The following is a 15471-nucleotide window of genomic DNA, read 5'->3' as shown; positions in this document are numbered from 1 at the left end:
CAAGGATTACTTCAGTCACCACTAAAGTGCAGCCACCTCTGTGGCTGCATATGGCTGCTGTTTAACAGAGGCACAGCAGCTTACAGAACAGTTTAGTACAGGAAGAACGTCAAATCTGTTGGTAAATGCAGGGGGGATTGAGGTAGAGTCGGAAGAAGGCGCCCACTTTGTCCAGGACAGCTGGGGCTAACAACTCTGCTTTTCAGATGAGTGGGTCTCTAACTGCCATCAAATGAACAATGATCAGAGACCCGGCTCTTGTCCAATTTGGATTGTAAACAGCCCGGTGTGTTCAGGAGTGTGTGGATTCATGCTCTTTCTTTAGCCAGTGCAAACAAAGCCACATATTTCAAAGAAGGGGGCAAGGGACAGGGGTTGGTTAAAGCAGGAGGGACTTCCGATTTGCATTGGACTTCAGGGTTACATCTCACCCAAAAGCATCCCCTCCTGAATTAACTCTTTCTTATCTTTTAGAGCCCCCATCACTGGACTATTTTAGCTTCAATGTAGCTAATGTATTCACCCACACACCCCCTGTGTGGTAGGGAAGTGCTGTTATCCCCATTTGACAGATTGGGAAACTGAGTCACCGGGAGTAAGTGACAAGGTCATAGGTCAAACTTAAAATCTGTGGCAGAGCATGAATAGAACCCATGTCTCCTGTATCCAACGGTAGTGCCCTCACCACTGGCCTCTCCTTCCTCTCTTTCTGCAACACCCATCCAACTACTGGCTGCCTCTGACTGTTTTGTTTACAAGACTGATGTGATTGCAGTGTGGAAGTTTAATGGAGAGGGTGGCAGATAGAGATGGGCAAGAAGGTTTTTGGATAAATGTTCAAGTTTGGGATGTGTACCTGCCTCTTTGTGGAGCTGAGGTCAGCTGTGTTACAAGGCCATACTCAAAACTCCCAGCACTTCCTGGGTTAGGCTGAGGGGAAATACAGCAAGATCTGCCTCTGCTGTAGAATTCTGGAATTCTTGCTGCCATCCTGCCAGGAGCCAGGGAGTGCAGAATCACATGGTGGGAGGGGGAAAAATAGAAGGGCACCATTCCATGGCCCAGGAAAGGGCTGGGTGTGATTCAGCTGAGTCTGGGGCAACAGACTTGGATATTATCTTCTCCAAACACCTTTACCAAGTTCTACTAGCAAAGTACCACACAGTCATCTCCCTATTCTTCCTCCTTTTGAGGCGAATCAATTTCCTCCAGGCACATCTGATCTGTAGTGGCCTTGGATTGAGTCCTGGGGGTGGATTTTCCAAAGAGCTCAGGGCCTGGTTTTCAGGATCTCAGCACCCACTGAGCTCAGTTCTCTGAACTGTCTGGCTCCAACTGTGGGTGCTGAATGCTTCTGAGCCTCTAGTTCCTAATATAAAGGGGCGGGCGCTTACAGGCCAGGGCTCCACTGTGCTACCATAATACAAATAATATATAATAATAGCAATTGTTATTAGTTGGAGGGAGTTGAGATCTCAGGTCCTTGCCCGGTTGGTCATTAATTGCTAAGAAGCATCTATCTTGGTGGGTGTCGATGCTGCTGCTTTAAAAGCATGTGACTGTTTTCAGTTAAGAACATATAAAGGGCGGAATTAAGGGCCTGATCTAGCAAAGTGAGCTGCATATATGGACAGCTGCTCCTGCCACTGACTTCACAGGTTCGGGGTGTGTGTGAGAGAGAGAGTAAGGGCCTATGGTATGGGGATCTCTTTGCAGGCTCCCTAGGGGGGATTGTGCTGGGAAAAGGAAAACGGTGTGGCACTCCTTTGCGTGCCCCAGGAGACATGTCTGTTCCATGTAAACGACACAGACTCTTTAGTAAAGCACGTATTTACAGAGGTGCTGCAACTTGGCATTCCAGCCATGTGCACACAGACTGACCTCCTGGTGCTAACTACAAACCCTTCCCTCCTGCAGCCTCTCACTTGCCACTATCTGCAGAGGCCAGTGGTGGGCATAGTGCTCTGGGGGCAGTATGCGCACTAGTGACCACTGTGAGCTCTGCTCCATGGATGGGGCTAAAATTCTCTCACTCATTGGCTAGCACACAGCAGAAACCAGGGAGGTGCTTTTCTCAATCCAGATATGCCCCATCTGGGTAGGTACTCCCTACTCCGCATCATGCTCCTAGGACCCAAGAGCCCACATGAGAGGGAATGGGCTTCCCGCACCTCACCCTCTCTGCAGTGCATCTTGTGCATGTACCACACAGCAGCTGTTGTTTGGGCCAACACTTGGAATCAGCACTTTCCCTGGTATCTCCAGCAATGCATGATGCATTTTTCTATTTACAGTCCTGGAGCTCAATTCTGCTCTCGGTTACAATGATGTCAATCGCTTAAGCCAGTGGGGTGATACCAGGGCAATTATGGTATATGTAAGATCAGGATCAAGCCCTGGACTCTTCCTAGCAGTTACAGACTGGTGCAGCAATTAACAGGAAATTGGCACTCCGTTAGCTTGATCACAACTAGGAATCTGCTCAGGTGAAATTTCCTTTCTCGGGCTCTCCCCACATGCACCCTGACCGAACGAGCAAATTATCCAGTGTATGTCTGCTGCCTTTTCTGAAATATTTGGATTCAACTAGCAGATAAACGGGAGGTTTGGAATAAAACCAGATTCCTCATCAGCATCTCTGGAAGGTGGGAGTGTAATTAACTGCTGATGTTTCTTGACTCTTCATTGCAAGCCAAGCCAGCTGCTATTAAAATTTTGACAATTACTGTAATTAATTTCTGAAAAACAAGTAGAACAGTTAATTGGATGTGAGAGAGGAGCTGTCAGAGAAATCACGGTATCAGAGCTGGCTCTGCAGCTCTGCTGGATGAGGCAGGGAAAATGAAAACCCCACAGACTTTCAGTAGATGGCAGTGTTATTAAAAATATGAAGAGCTGGGAAACAAATTCTATCAGTCTCAGTAACGTACTTGAATCTATTAATCTTTCCTTCCCTTCTCTTTTCTTCTTTCCCCCTTCTCTCATTTGATAAGGAATCAGTAGCAGTTGTAATATTTTATTTATTTATTTAGTTATAATTTATTTAGTGTTATAACAATGGAGATCAGAGCCCCATTGTACACAGATAGTAAGAGGCAGTCCCTGTCCCAAAATGCTTGCAATCTAAACAGACGCAAGAAAGGGTGGGAGGGTAAATAAAAGCATAGAGAAGTGAAGTGACTAGCCCAAGGTCACATCAGCAACACAGACAGGAGTAGAACCTGTGTCTCTAAGTCCTCTGCTTCTGTCCGGTAGAACATGCTGCCTTCCTTAATATATGTGATTTGAAGTCTCATTATAATCTGAAGCTGAACTCTGTGAAGTTGATTGTGTGAATCTCCATATTTTATTCTCACTGTGATTTCTGGGCTAAATTTGTTCTGCATACAAGCTGAACTAGCAGCTAGTGCTTCTGAGGTTTTTCTGTCTCCTAGCACCACCCGCGATTATGATGTAGTCTCCCGAGCTTCACTGGTGATGGGTGAGACACAATAGATTGAAGCTCTGCCATGGCTGTGTCAGCTTTCTGGTGCCAGCCTCTGACACATTTCTGGTATTGAACAGTGCTGGGAGCCCACTGGCAGAGTGGCGAGCTACTCAGGCAGCGGGGGTCATGGTCTTGTGCAAAAGCTGTAGCTCAAGGATCAGTGACAGATAAATAACTCCCCGTGGTGGTAGAGTGGTAGCAGATAGAAGGGAAATGAGGAAACCTCTTGAAAAGCCAGCAGGGGGCTGTGGCATTGTATGTGCACATCACACTGGACACAGCATGTCAGCTGTTCTTTTCTTCCCATCCATACACTGGCTTGGTAGTCGTGTTGGAGGTGGCTGGAATGTTTTATGGTTGGACCTTTCCGACAGTGGGCCCCATGTACATAGGGTATCCGTCCTGTACACGGGCAGCATCCTACCTGCCAGAAGGGGAATGGGTTTTGGCATGTGTTTGTCCGTATGAATGCGCCTTCATTTCTGCTTCCAAACAAGGAAAGAACCCTTGCGCTTGGCTCACTATGTGTTCTGTGCCTGACAGCCCAGGAAGCAGCTGCAGCAAGGAATGGAGATGGCAGGTTGCGTTTTTCAGTCCCTAACCCTAACCCTATACCATGGTCATGTTGTGGCATATGCTCCCTGCGCCCAATTCCACTCCTGCTGAAATCAGTGAAAGGGCTCCCACTGAGTTCAGTGGAACAGCACTGGGCTCTCTCTGCCCACGGAGGCTCTTACAGCTGGCTGGCAATGTGTGCTGATAGCGCTTGTGCTTTGTCACACGAGGCACATCTGAAGGCTAGAAGATGACAGAAGGCAAAGCTCTCCTCTGATAGCTCCGCAGTGGATCTTGACTCAGATGTTCAGCTTTCCCAGAGGTAGGAGCCTGTGTGTAAGGAGAATAAAATGTCAGTCAGGATCCACCACAAAGGACTGGGAGAAGGTTTTTGGCCTAGAGTTTGGGGCTTAGTTGAACAGCATGTTCTTCAACAGCAGGGATGGACAATGGGTGGGCACTGAGCACCACTTTGCTAGTCTGAATGCTGTGTAAAGACATTTTGGGATGGAGCATGGAGTTATCTTCCTGAATGAATCAGTCCAGCTTCATATACAAATCCTTCCATTTCACCAAAGCGGGGAACTAGCAAGCGCTGCTCTGCAGAAGCATTAGTGGAACTCAATAAACATTAATGCATTCTGATTCTGACCTAAGGAAATAGGATCCATTCCCAGTTGGATTTGCTGCTTCTTGGTGACCTTTATCAGACCCAAGCAGTGATGTGCTGAAGTAACTCTGAGCGTGTCAATGTACTGAGAGTGGTAATAAGTAGCAAGACAGACAGGAGACTCGATCTCACACTGCAGCCTTTTCTTCTGACCTGACCAGAATGACAATTAACAGCTGGTGAGAATAGATCTGTGGTTATGTGTTGCAGCCATCTCTACTGGCAATTAAAAAAACATTTGGATGTCAAATGAGACATATGAAAATTTGTTAAAAGCCCTTCAAAAAAAAAAAAAAAAAAGGCAGAGGTGCTGTTTGAGTCTTTAAAGGAAATTTATCAAGCATCACTCATGTGAACACTCAGCCCTGGTGCTTTTGCAAACTGTGCATTCATTGTAATGACCACATTTATGCAAAGCAAATATTCTCTTTCCTTAAATGCAAAATCATCAGTGTCAAAATGAAGTTGATGCCTATTTGGAAAGCTAATGGCAAAATAAACTTACTTACCGTCCCCTCTAAGCAAGCTTTGTGGCACAGGGCATTTGCCACAGAAGGATATTTATATTGAACTTTTACAATTGCTTCTCCTCTTTAAAGTTATCTTGGCATTTCCTGCTTTCTGGATGATTTCCCAGGACGAAGCCTTTCAGATGCCAGAAGTGTCACTGCCGAGCCTGGTCTTTGTGACGTCACAGAAAGATGCATTCCGAGCTCTTGTCAGTGAACCAGGAAGTACAAAGAATGTATTGCCTAGGGGGAACACCACTTTTAAAAATATATTTCTGTGCTGATTGTTCCTCTTGATCAGTTTGTAGAGTCATTCAGTGATGACTGGGGGTGAAAGGGGACTTAGGAGTTGACTCCTTCATTCAAAACCTGTCACACAGTTCATCATTTAATTAATCTTGCAGGTTAGGTTTATCACCACAGTCTGAGCTTGGCCCAGTTTTCTGTTTTGTGCTGCAGTTACCTTTAGCAGGTCTCTCTCGTGATCAGGTTGGATTTGGGAGCTTGTGTGTGACTCAATTGTATGGATAGAGGAAGAAGGCTGTGCATTATCAAAAGATTGTGCTGACTCGCACGCTCCAAGCATACTGAGTTCCAGAGAGGCAGACAGTGATTGTTTTAATACCTACTTGCATCTTACCCAGTGATGCTGCTTTTAGGCCTTTTCTCACTACTTTGCCTTTGGATGTAGTCCTTGATTTAATCATAACTAAATGGTTTGCTCTTGTTGCTAATGTTCATAGCAGGGCACTTCACAAAAACTGCACAACTGCACTCCCCAAGTAGTGAATTGCTGCTTATAAAGTTGTGGAAATATCATAATTCACCACATTCATGTTCCATGAGATATTGTTTTGATATTTGACACTTCTCTTCCCATAAGCATTTATTATTATTACGTATATTACAGTAGCACCTAAAGGACCACAACCAAGATCGGCACCTATTCTGCTATAGCCTATACACACACAGTAATAGATAGTCTTTGCCCCTAGAGGGTTCATAATCTAAATAGACAAGACAAAGGGGAGTGGGGGAAATGGAAGCCCAAAGAGGGGAAGTGACCTGCACAGTAATGACAGAGCGAAGACTAGAACTCCGCTCTCCTAGCTCCTACTCTAGTGCTGGCTCCACTAGACTATACTGTCTTTTTAAAAAGAAGAAGGTGCGATTTAAAGTGTCATTATCATAGAACCATATAACGGCAGGCTGGAAGGGACTGGGAGAAGTCATCTTGGATAGCCCCCTGTGCTGAGCCAGGACCAAGTAAACCTAGACCATCCCTGCCAGGTGTTTGTCCAATCTGTTGTTAACAACCTCCAGTGATGGGGATTCCACAACCCCCATTATAGAATCTATATTCTGTTATAAGCTCCGTTCTCATGGGGTAGCATTTTACACTGGTGTAAGTGACCAGGGAACAATGTGTATAGTTGGGGTGCTGAGAGCCATTGAAATCCTGTATATGATGGAAACCACAGGGGTTGTGGCAGCCCCCTCTCCCCTCCAGCACCTATGTAAGTGACTACCCAAGATGCAAAGCAAATGGAGAATCTAGCCCTAAGTCACAGAGTTCAAGGCCATAAGGGACACCCCAGATCATCTAGAGTGACTTGCCCAAGCAGAGCCAAGAACTGAATCCAGATCTTCCCTATCCAGAGCCATAATCACAAGGTCACCCTCCCCCTCTAGCATTGATCACTTTTTCCTGGGGATGTAGGTGGGTGCTGTATCCTTCCTTGCTGCCTTTCTTGCTTGAACTTGCTAGGCTCCCTTTAATTCTGTGTTTATACATTCATTTTAAAAAGTGAATTGCAGATCAGAGAAACCAACAGCCAGGTGTCCTGCATGTAGAAGATGGGTTTGGGCAGCATTAATAATGGAGTAGCTGAGGGACAGAGAAGTGCCTACACAGGGCCGGAGCAGCCTATTAGGCGACCTAGGCGGTCACCTAGGGCACTAACATTTGGGGGGAGGCGACCGCGGCGGCCGGATCTTCGGCTGCCCTGGTCGTCGTCGGCATTTCGGGGGCGGGACCTTCGGCCGCCTCTGTTGGGGGCAGCATTTCGGGGGCAGGACCTTCGGCCGCCTCTGTTGGGGGCAACATTTCGGGGGCAGGACCTTCCGCCGCCTCTGTCGGGGGCGGCATTTCGGGGGCGGGACCTTCTGCCGCCTAGGGCGGCAAAAAAGCTTGCGGCGCTCCTGTGCCTACCCAACTGGCTGCCATGTATCGGGGTATCTTCCTGTTCTTACTGAGCGGATGAATTTTCTAGGATTGCCAGACACAGTTAGTGGGGTGGGGATGCTAAGGGGTAGATATCTCCCCTCCCATGTGGAAAAGGGGATCAGCTGCTGTCATAGCACAATTTCTTTGGAGTCCATCGAGACTCTTCTCTTGGCCTGGGATCTCTGTGTGTGTGCCGAGGGGGTGGGGGTGGTGAGACAGTCTGGGTGGAGGCACATCATCATCTCTGTTAATGACACAGCATTCCTTAGCTTACGGTAATACACTCTGTAAGGGGTCCGCAAGGCACCTGAAGTCAGGGTTCCATTCCTCCTTGGGTGCTGCACTACCAGGGCCTGCAGGGAGATGTGCCTGGAGCACAGAGCTGGACAGATGCATGGGTTGGGGGAGATCTGCAGGGTGTGGGGGCAGGTCCTGCAGCCTGTTTTGGGGAGCTGGGAGCCAAATCTTCCCCCGAGCACCCCACCACCCCCCCGCAGGCTTTACCCTGAAAGGAGGAGAGCTGACCCAGCTGACTTGTCTGGCTTTGAGAGATGTCCATGAAAAGATGTCATAGCATCTGGAGGGCTGCAGGATTGACTTGACGTGAGATTCTCTGTGCAGATGCTGTCCCGATTGTAACAGAACAAAAAACCTGCAGCCTGTCTGCACATCATCTCACTGTGCTGCTCTTACCCTGGGGCAGTGTAATGTGCTCTTCACACTCTCCAGAAAAAATATCCAAACTCTCTGGAATCGCCCAAACTCTCAGAAATGTACATTTGCTTAAAAATCAGGCTCCAACTATGGAATCTTCCAAGAAACCCTAGCAAATTATGCAGAAATGTTCTCTTTCTGCTGTGCCTTTCATCCAGAAAGATCCTACCAGGCTTTATTGACTGTCCATCAGGATCACTACATCCACCTCTCAGGCCAGACTCAGAGTTCTGATGGCACAGCACTACACAAGAACTTAGAACACAACATGGAAAATACAGTATTCAGCCGAGTCTGCAGGAGGATGTTAGCGAAGCAGAATATAATTCAATAAGTTGGACTTTGGATGAGACCCCAGGGTTAATACCCCTACCCTTAACTTTCCAAGGGGCTTTGAGTGCCTTGATTACTAATGGTTAAGTCCCTACTTGTACATCTCTTCTAAAAGACAGCACCTCTAGCATCCTTAGCACCAGCCTGGTTCGATGCTGATTGGGGGGCATCATCTACTCATTCCCCAGCAGGAATTACTGCGGCACAAAGAGACACCTTTCATCCTAGCCCTGACTCCCGCTTAGAGCATGAGATTGAATACAAGGTGGCATGGCTGCGGGGCAGTCCCAGCAGCCCTTATCTCAGTGCTGATCTATACTCTGAAGCTGTGGTGCAAGCCAGGCCATTTCTTTAAAAGCTCACTCCAGAACTTCTCATGAACCTTGCTGGGTGCAGGAGCCTCTGGAACAGAAAAAGAGAGCCCCAGGGGCACATGGTGAAAAAGCACAGTAGAAATGGTTCATCCAAAGAAGTCAGACAAGCCATCTTTGTCTCCATATGTAAGCATAATATGTACAATTCAATTCATAGAGCCTACTTCCCACTCCCCCTTCTCACCACACATGGATGCTGCAAGCCATAACATATGGCTTCAGTTGTACTGTGGCATGACAGAGCCCAGTTCTGCAAGCATTCACTCAGGCATTTCTTACTCATTAATGCCAGTGGGTAAGCTCCTAATTAGTAAGCTGTTGTGCTAGAGATGGACTGTGTCTCATGGCTGCAACAGGGGACTCAAGTTCTGGGTTCTCGTCCCAATTCTGTCAGCCCTGGCTTGGTGTGACTTACTTGCTCTGGGTAACATTTTCAAACGCACGTAAGTGACTTAGGAGCCTACGTCTCATTGAAAGTCAGCACGTTAGGCTCCTACAAATGGGATTGTCAAAGTGTGCCAGGTGCTTAACTCTCAATAATTTCCAAGGGAGTTAGGCACCATCGCTGCTTTTGAAAATCCCTCTATAAGTGCATCAATGAGATATAGCATCAAATAGTACCTCCCTCAAGGGTGTCTTGGGAAGTTACATCAATTAATGTGTGCAAAGGGCTTTAAGTTCCTTCAATGAGAGGTGCTAGGGGAGTGCAAGATTTATTTGTTGTTTTGTGGGTCTATGCCTATCTCATTTTTAAGCCCAAGGGGACCGTATCCTGTCGAAATGAATCCACACTTTGAACCTTTTGAGGCATTTGTCTGTCCCCTAACAAACCAACATCTTTTGGAAGGGAGAGAAATTCAACTACCAAGTTTTGAAGCAATGGACTGTTAGAAGGAGGAAGCTGGGACTACTTAAGAATGTCAGGCAAATTACTAGATGACATTTTGCCCTCAGACTCTAATCTGATGCAGAGCTGTGAGCCCTGCTGCGTTCTAATTGAACCTCCAGTTCCCTGACTCATGGTGCAAGTAATATGTGTTAGGAAAATCAATCCATGTCTATGGGGAAATGTAGACTGGTTTCCTGCCACCATTAACATTTTCACTAAAAAACCATTTTACTGGAACTAATATTCCTGAAAACAGCACATTTTATTCAAAACAAGGCAATCTCGGTATTGACAGCGCTGCTGTGATAATGAGAACAATCAATTTTTTTGTACTCCATTATGGTTCTATTGGATTTATTTTGGAGTAAACCTATAGTTTCACTTAGCCAAGATCTGTATCTTTTTTATTTTTTTTCAACTTTACGCAGATTGTAAATAATATTTTTTTTCATCCAGTGGAAGAGTAAGTGAAATAACGGCAATAAACATATAAAAGAGTTTTAAACTAGACATTCATTTCCACAGCTCACCCAATCCTCTTGCTAGAAGAAGAGAAATGTGTATTGGATCTGGAAGGGGTCTTATAAGTGTAGTGAGAAAATATACGTTTCTGCTTGTATAAAGATAAAAGAATAAATAATGGAGATTTAGAGCTAGATTTCTAAAGAGCTTAATTTCCATTGAGACACCAAAATAAGGGGCCATATTGTCCAGAAAGCTCTGCATATTGGGTGCTGGGAGCTGTCTTGAAAATCTGGCCATTAAGGTTGCAGTGGGGGCTGCCAAGCAGGTGCTCAGCACTTTTGAAAATCTGACCCTAATTTAGGATGCCTAAATGGGAGCTGAGCTCTTTTGAATATCAGGCCCTAACAGTGGGCATTGAACATGTCAAATTCCAGCCCTGAGCTCTTCAGAATCTAGCCTACATTGGTCAAAGATGTGACTCTCCTCTTACTTATACCAGTGTTATACCAGTCTAGTGGACCTGGTGGTTATTTCCAATTAACATTGCAAAATCAAGCCCAGAATGTGGAGATCAACAACATTTTCTGCATGTCTGATGCCATTGGACATGTCATCATCTGTAATTCTTTACTAAGTAAAGTTTGTATTAACTATTTCCTTCAACAATATTTAACACATCCAAATGCTTCTCCTGTGAGAAATGCCCCAATCTTACAAAGATTTATGGTGATATAGACTATATACAGTTACTCCTGCAAAGTCCACTTGGGTCTCTGGGCCTTCCTACATCCTGGCTGGCCTACAAGCAGCTTTAAAAATCAACACAAGTTCAGTTTTTAAAAAGTGCGTAAGAACAATTGAAGGCCTCCATTCAGCAAAGCACTTAAGCGGTGCTTAAAGTTAAGCACGTGCTGAAGATTTTTAGTGGATCAAGGCCTTAATTCATGGTTGTTTCTAAAGCACTGAGTAGGTCCCATCAGTGTGACTGCCCGTGTGCTTGAAGTTAAGCATGTGCTTATATGCTTTGCTGGATCAGGCCCTGTGTATCGTGAGAGAGCAAGTGGTGTTATCTCTGCCTTATACAGGGGAACTGACTGACTGCTCCCCTAGTCCCTTCACAAACGTGGCGTTGTTGCAAGAGAGCTTGGCCACAGATGACTGAGTAGTAGTCAGATGGGAGAAGATGGCTGGGCTCTCCTGATGCTGAATTTTATGGCACAGCCACTAATGCATTTAATCAAAGCAGCATTGGTGTAGATGTAGATGCCGATCCTGCAAGCTGCTGCTCATGGGTGAACCTCTGCAGCTATCCGGAGCCCATTGAAATCAAGGATCTTCATGGAGCCAGCCTGTGGAGTTAGGGTCTCAGGCACACTGACACCAGCCCTCTCTTTGTTTCAGCTTTCCCAGGAAATCCAATGCGCTGTGGCCGATCACGTCCAGTCCTTGGTGAAATCGGAGAAGAGCCGTCAGGTGATGTGCGCATCCGGCTTGCTGAGCACCATCATAACCTCCTGTCAACATGCTCTGAACAATGACAGCCACCCATTGCACCTGCCTCTCATCAGGATTTTTGAGAAGCTTGCCTCACAATCCATTGAGCCAGATGTATTAAGGTACCGGATCTGTATTTAGCAGAGTGGTTTCACAGTGTCTTTCTGCACTAGGGCTGTGGATCCTTTAAGGAAATGGACTAATGCAAACTAGCACTGTGATTCAGCAAGGCACTTCACCAGGGGCATTAAGTCACAATTGGGACCCCTCACAGGCTTAAAGTTAGGGACATGCTTGAGTAAATTGCTGAATTGGGACCTAGGGTAGTAATTCTTTGTGTTTCTGTAGAACCTTCCACCCAGGGATCTCAAAGCAGTTGACAGATGTTAGTTAATTAAAGAACTGCAGTACGCCTGGGAGGAAAGGATTATTTTCATGTTTTTCAGATGGGGAAACTGAGGTGCAAAGAGACGCAGTGATTTTCCCACAGTCGCACACACTGTCAAAGATAGACCTAGGGGTAGAACCTGGAGTCATATTTCTCAGTCTCCTGCTCACATCAATAGACCGCACAGTCTCCATTAAAGCTAACAAAGGCCAGTATAGAGTGGGCTTTGGAAGGAGTGGAGTGCAGGCTGGGTTTGAATGTGCACCACAGATTTGTCCAGATTCTCTGAACATCTTGTCCAAAGCTGAGCTGTAGATTGTTTTCTTGTGAGATTTCTAAAGCTTCCTCCTTCTGGTCTGGCTGGAAATTCAGCTTTTCTCATGGCACTGTGGAACTTTGTCTGCATATCATAGCCAGCACCAGACAAAGCAAAGATCTGGGAGAGAGAAAAATACTGGGGAAGATATAACCAACTTTGTGGTGCTAATATTAGGGATGTTGAAATCAGTGATTCCATCACATCATATCTGAAATGCAGAGGATAATAAAGAGGCCACTGATTTTATAATGATCTTGGGAGACACCTGATTTTAGGAAAGTCTTCCTTTAATAGTTTCAGATGGCTCCCAAAATCCTTATGAAATCAGTGGCCTCTTGATTATCCTTTGCATTTCAGATATGGTGTGGTGGTGTAACTGATTTAAATTCATGCCCAGGCCAGTGTACACACAGGCTTTTCTGTAGAGCTGGTAAAACAGTTTTCTTTCTTTCTTTCTTTCTTTCTTTCTTTCTTTCTTTCTTTCTTTCTTTCTTTCTTTCTACCAACCGAAAAATAAGAGAAAATCCATTTCATGCTATTTGAAACTTTTCCAGGAATTTTTGAAAAAAGAAATTGATGAAAACAATGAATATGAAGATTTTTGTTTTGTTTCAAATGTGGCCTTCCTCCTCCCCCCACCCCCTACCCCAATAGAAAACAAGTTAGAAAGTGAGGGATAAAAGAAGATGAAACAAACAATTTTTTCTTTAATTTGGAAAATCTGTGGAAAATGTTGATTCCGTCAAAAAGCCATTATTTTATGTGGGAAAAGCTTTAGAGTGTGATTTTTTGTCCCACTCTGCCTTTCAAAGTAAAGGTGGCTTCACTAGCTAGAAGGCAGTAACCTCAGGGCTTTGCTGTGTATGCATTGATGCCAGTGCTCCCATATATCCTATACAAAGGTGTTTGTGTTCTCAGGCAGTTCCTCTGGCTTGGGACCCCTCCGCCAATCGTGACTGGGACGTGCAGAAACCCAGCTAAGACTACATTGTGTCAAGAGCCTAGTTTGTGTAAAGCAGCTTGCAGTGAAGGTGAGAGCAGCAGCGTGGAGAATGGCGTTAGTATTGCATGTGCCGGGGAGGGAAAGCTGCTGCCAGACCTACTTGCTGAGAAGCCAGGCACAGCACAGATCTAGTCTCTAGAGCAGGCCACTGTGACAAACTGGTATGTTGATCAACAGCAGGAGCTGAGCCAAGAGCATTCAGAAGTCAAAGCACGAGGTCTGATAGCTTGAGCTCATGGTAGACTATATCCCTGAGGCTGTGATAGACTCAGATCCTCACACAGAGTGGGATGCCTACCACACACTGACTGGGGGTTTGCACTAGCACATCCAGCAGCGCTCCCCAAAGGTGTGTGGCCTACGGGGCTAGGGCATTGGCATACCTGCCCTCTCCTGTGGGTCTAGAGGGAGTGTATCTATACGGAGCACTATTCACTTCGGGCAGCACACGCCCAGCACTCCTCATCGGATCAAGATCATAATGATAGTATTCCCACCCCACACACATGTTTTGCACATGCGTCAGTAACCCCATAAGGGGCAGGGTGGTGGAGAACCAGCCCCACAAGTCCTGCGCAGGCACAAACTCAGCTCTCACCTGCCCGTTGGGTTTAGCCCTTTAGCTATTGAATGATGGAGGTGGGGAAAGGAGCCAGCAGGGTTAGGCACCTTCCCTGAGGGGGGGAGAGGGCAGGGAAGTGCACTACTACCTGAGGAGCTATGTGGGGGAAGAAGAGCTGCTGCTCCGAGCTCTTCCCGCGGGCCTCACCTACAATTGGAGGATGCTTTTTTGTCTGAAAAGTTTTTCACTGAAAAATGCAGGTTTGGTGACATTGAAATACTTTGTGAATTTGTGCACCAAACCGTTTGTATAAAACCAAAAAAACCCCAACCCCACCACCGCCAGCTTCCCACTCCCCCAATGGCAACGTTTTGATTTTTCGGTTTGAACCAATGTTTCTTTTCAAAATTTCCTTTAATTTTATTTTAAAGTTCAAAAATGTTCAAGAAACATTCACACTAAAACCAAAAGTTTTGTCCAAACAAAAAGTTTCGTCTGATCTGAAAGGAAACTTGTTTTGGCTTTTTTACGATTTGCTGCAACGTTTTTAAAATTTCATTTTCCGTTCAATGTGAAAGAATGGGTTTTTTCCTGATTTTTCAAAATTGCTGATTGACTGAAAAATGCATCAGTCCCCCAGCTCCACTCCTATTTCCTCCTCCTCCCCACCCCCCGCAGCACTGGAAAGGTTTTTGCAGCCCACGGAGGACTAATTGAGCAAGGAGGGAGAAGCCATGACTAATAAGATACATGCTTTGTAGCTGCAATCAATGAAATGGGAAAGAAGCATGCTACAGAATGGAAGCAGTGACAGTGCTGTGCATTGCTAATGATGGCCATTATTGTCCTAGATTCAGGAGCAGCTGTGCTGGACAATCCTGTGGTTCCTCAGCTAGCCACGCGGACCACCAGTTCCCCATGGGTGTCCAGGGGCTCTGCAGTAGCTCTCCAGACATCTATGAGTCTCATCTCCATGACATCGCCGCGGAACTTCCAGCCACACAACACTTCCTTGGCACCGTCCTTCGTGGAGTTCGACATGTCTCCTGAGGGATACGGGTATTGCTGCAATTCATGCTGCTCTTTTTATCTCTTTACAGAGCCTCCGATCTCTTATTTTGGACCGAACAAGAGAGTCATAGCAGATCCTCCTGCTCCCATAATTCCCCTCCGTGCAACAGTGCTAGCAACTCACACAGCCTGCCCACAGCCTCCTAGTGATGGCAGAGAGAGTCTGCCATGCTCCTCATCATCAGCCTAGACCCACTGAGGGGCCAAGGCTGCAGGATTGTAGTCCGTGGGAGGTTGGCGTGTGGAAGGAGCACAGAGCCAGGTCCTTAATGGCTCGCCGAGACAGGCTTGAATTTCTGCTTTCTTTGTTTTGCAGCTGTTTGTTCCTCCCCACGCTCTCCACTGTGATGGGCCCCAATGTGGAACACTCCATCTCAGGAGGGATCGGAATGGGTAGGTACCTGCTGGTTC

The 15471-nt window shown here is 46.2% G+C and overlaps 1 protein-coding gene across 1 annotated transcript in view; it reads left to right on the top strand.

Annotated features, from left to right (window-relative positions):
- The window catches only part of WDFY4 (WDFY family member 4), a 234004-nt gene that overhangs the window by 54383 nt on the left and 164150 nt on the right, over positions 1-15471 (top strand). The window contains exons 13-16 of the mRNA XM_065407457.1: positions 11625-11839; positions 13343-13455; positions 14841-15048; positions 15377-15453. Coding sequence (XP_065263529.1) covers positions 11625-11839; positions 13343-13455; positions 14841-15048; positions 15377-15453 — 613 coding nt within the window. The remainder of the gene's footprint in view (positions 1-11624; positions 11840-13342; positions 13456-14840; positions 15049-15376; positions 15454-15471) is intronic.

Source organism: Emys orbicularis, chromosome 7 (genome assembly GCF_028017835.1).
Source record: "Emys orbicularis isolate rEmyOrb1 chromosome 7, rEmyOrb1.hap1, whole genome shotgun sequence".
NCBI classification, from domain to species: domain Eukaryota; kingdom Metazoa; phylum Chordata; order Testudines; family Emydidae; genus Emys; species Emys orbicularis.
This window is presented reverse-complemented; position numbering and strand designations above follow the sequence as displayed.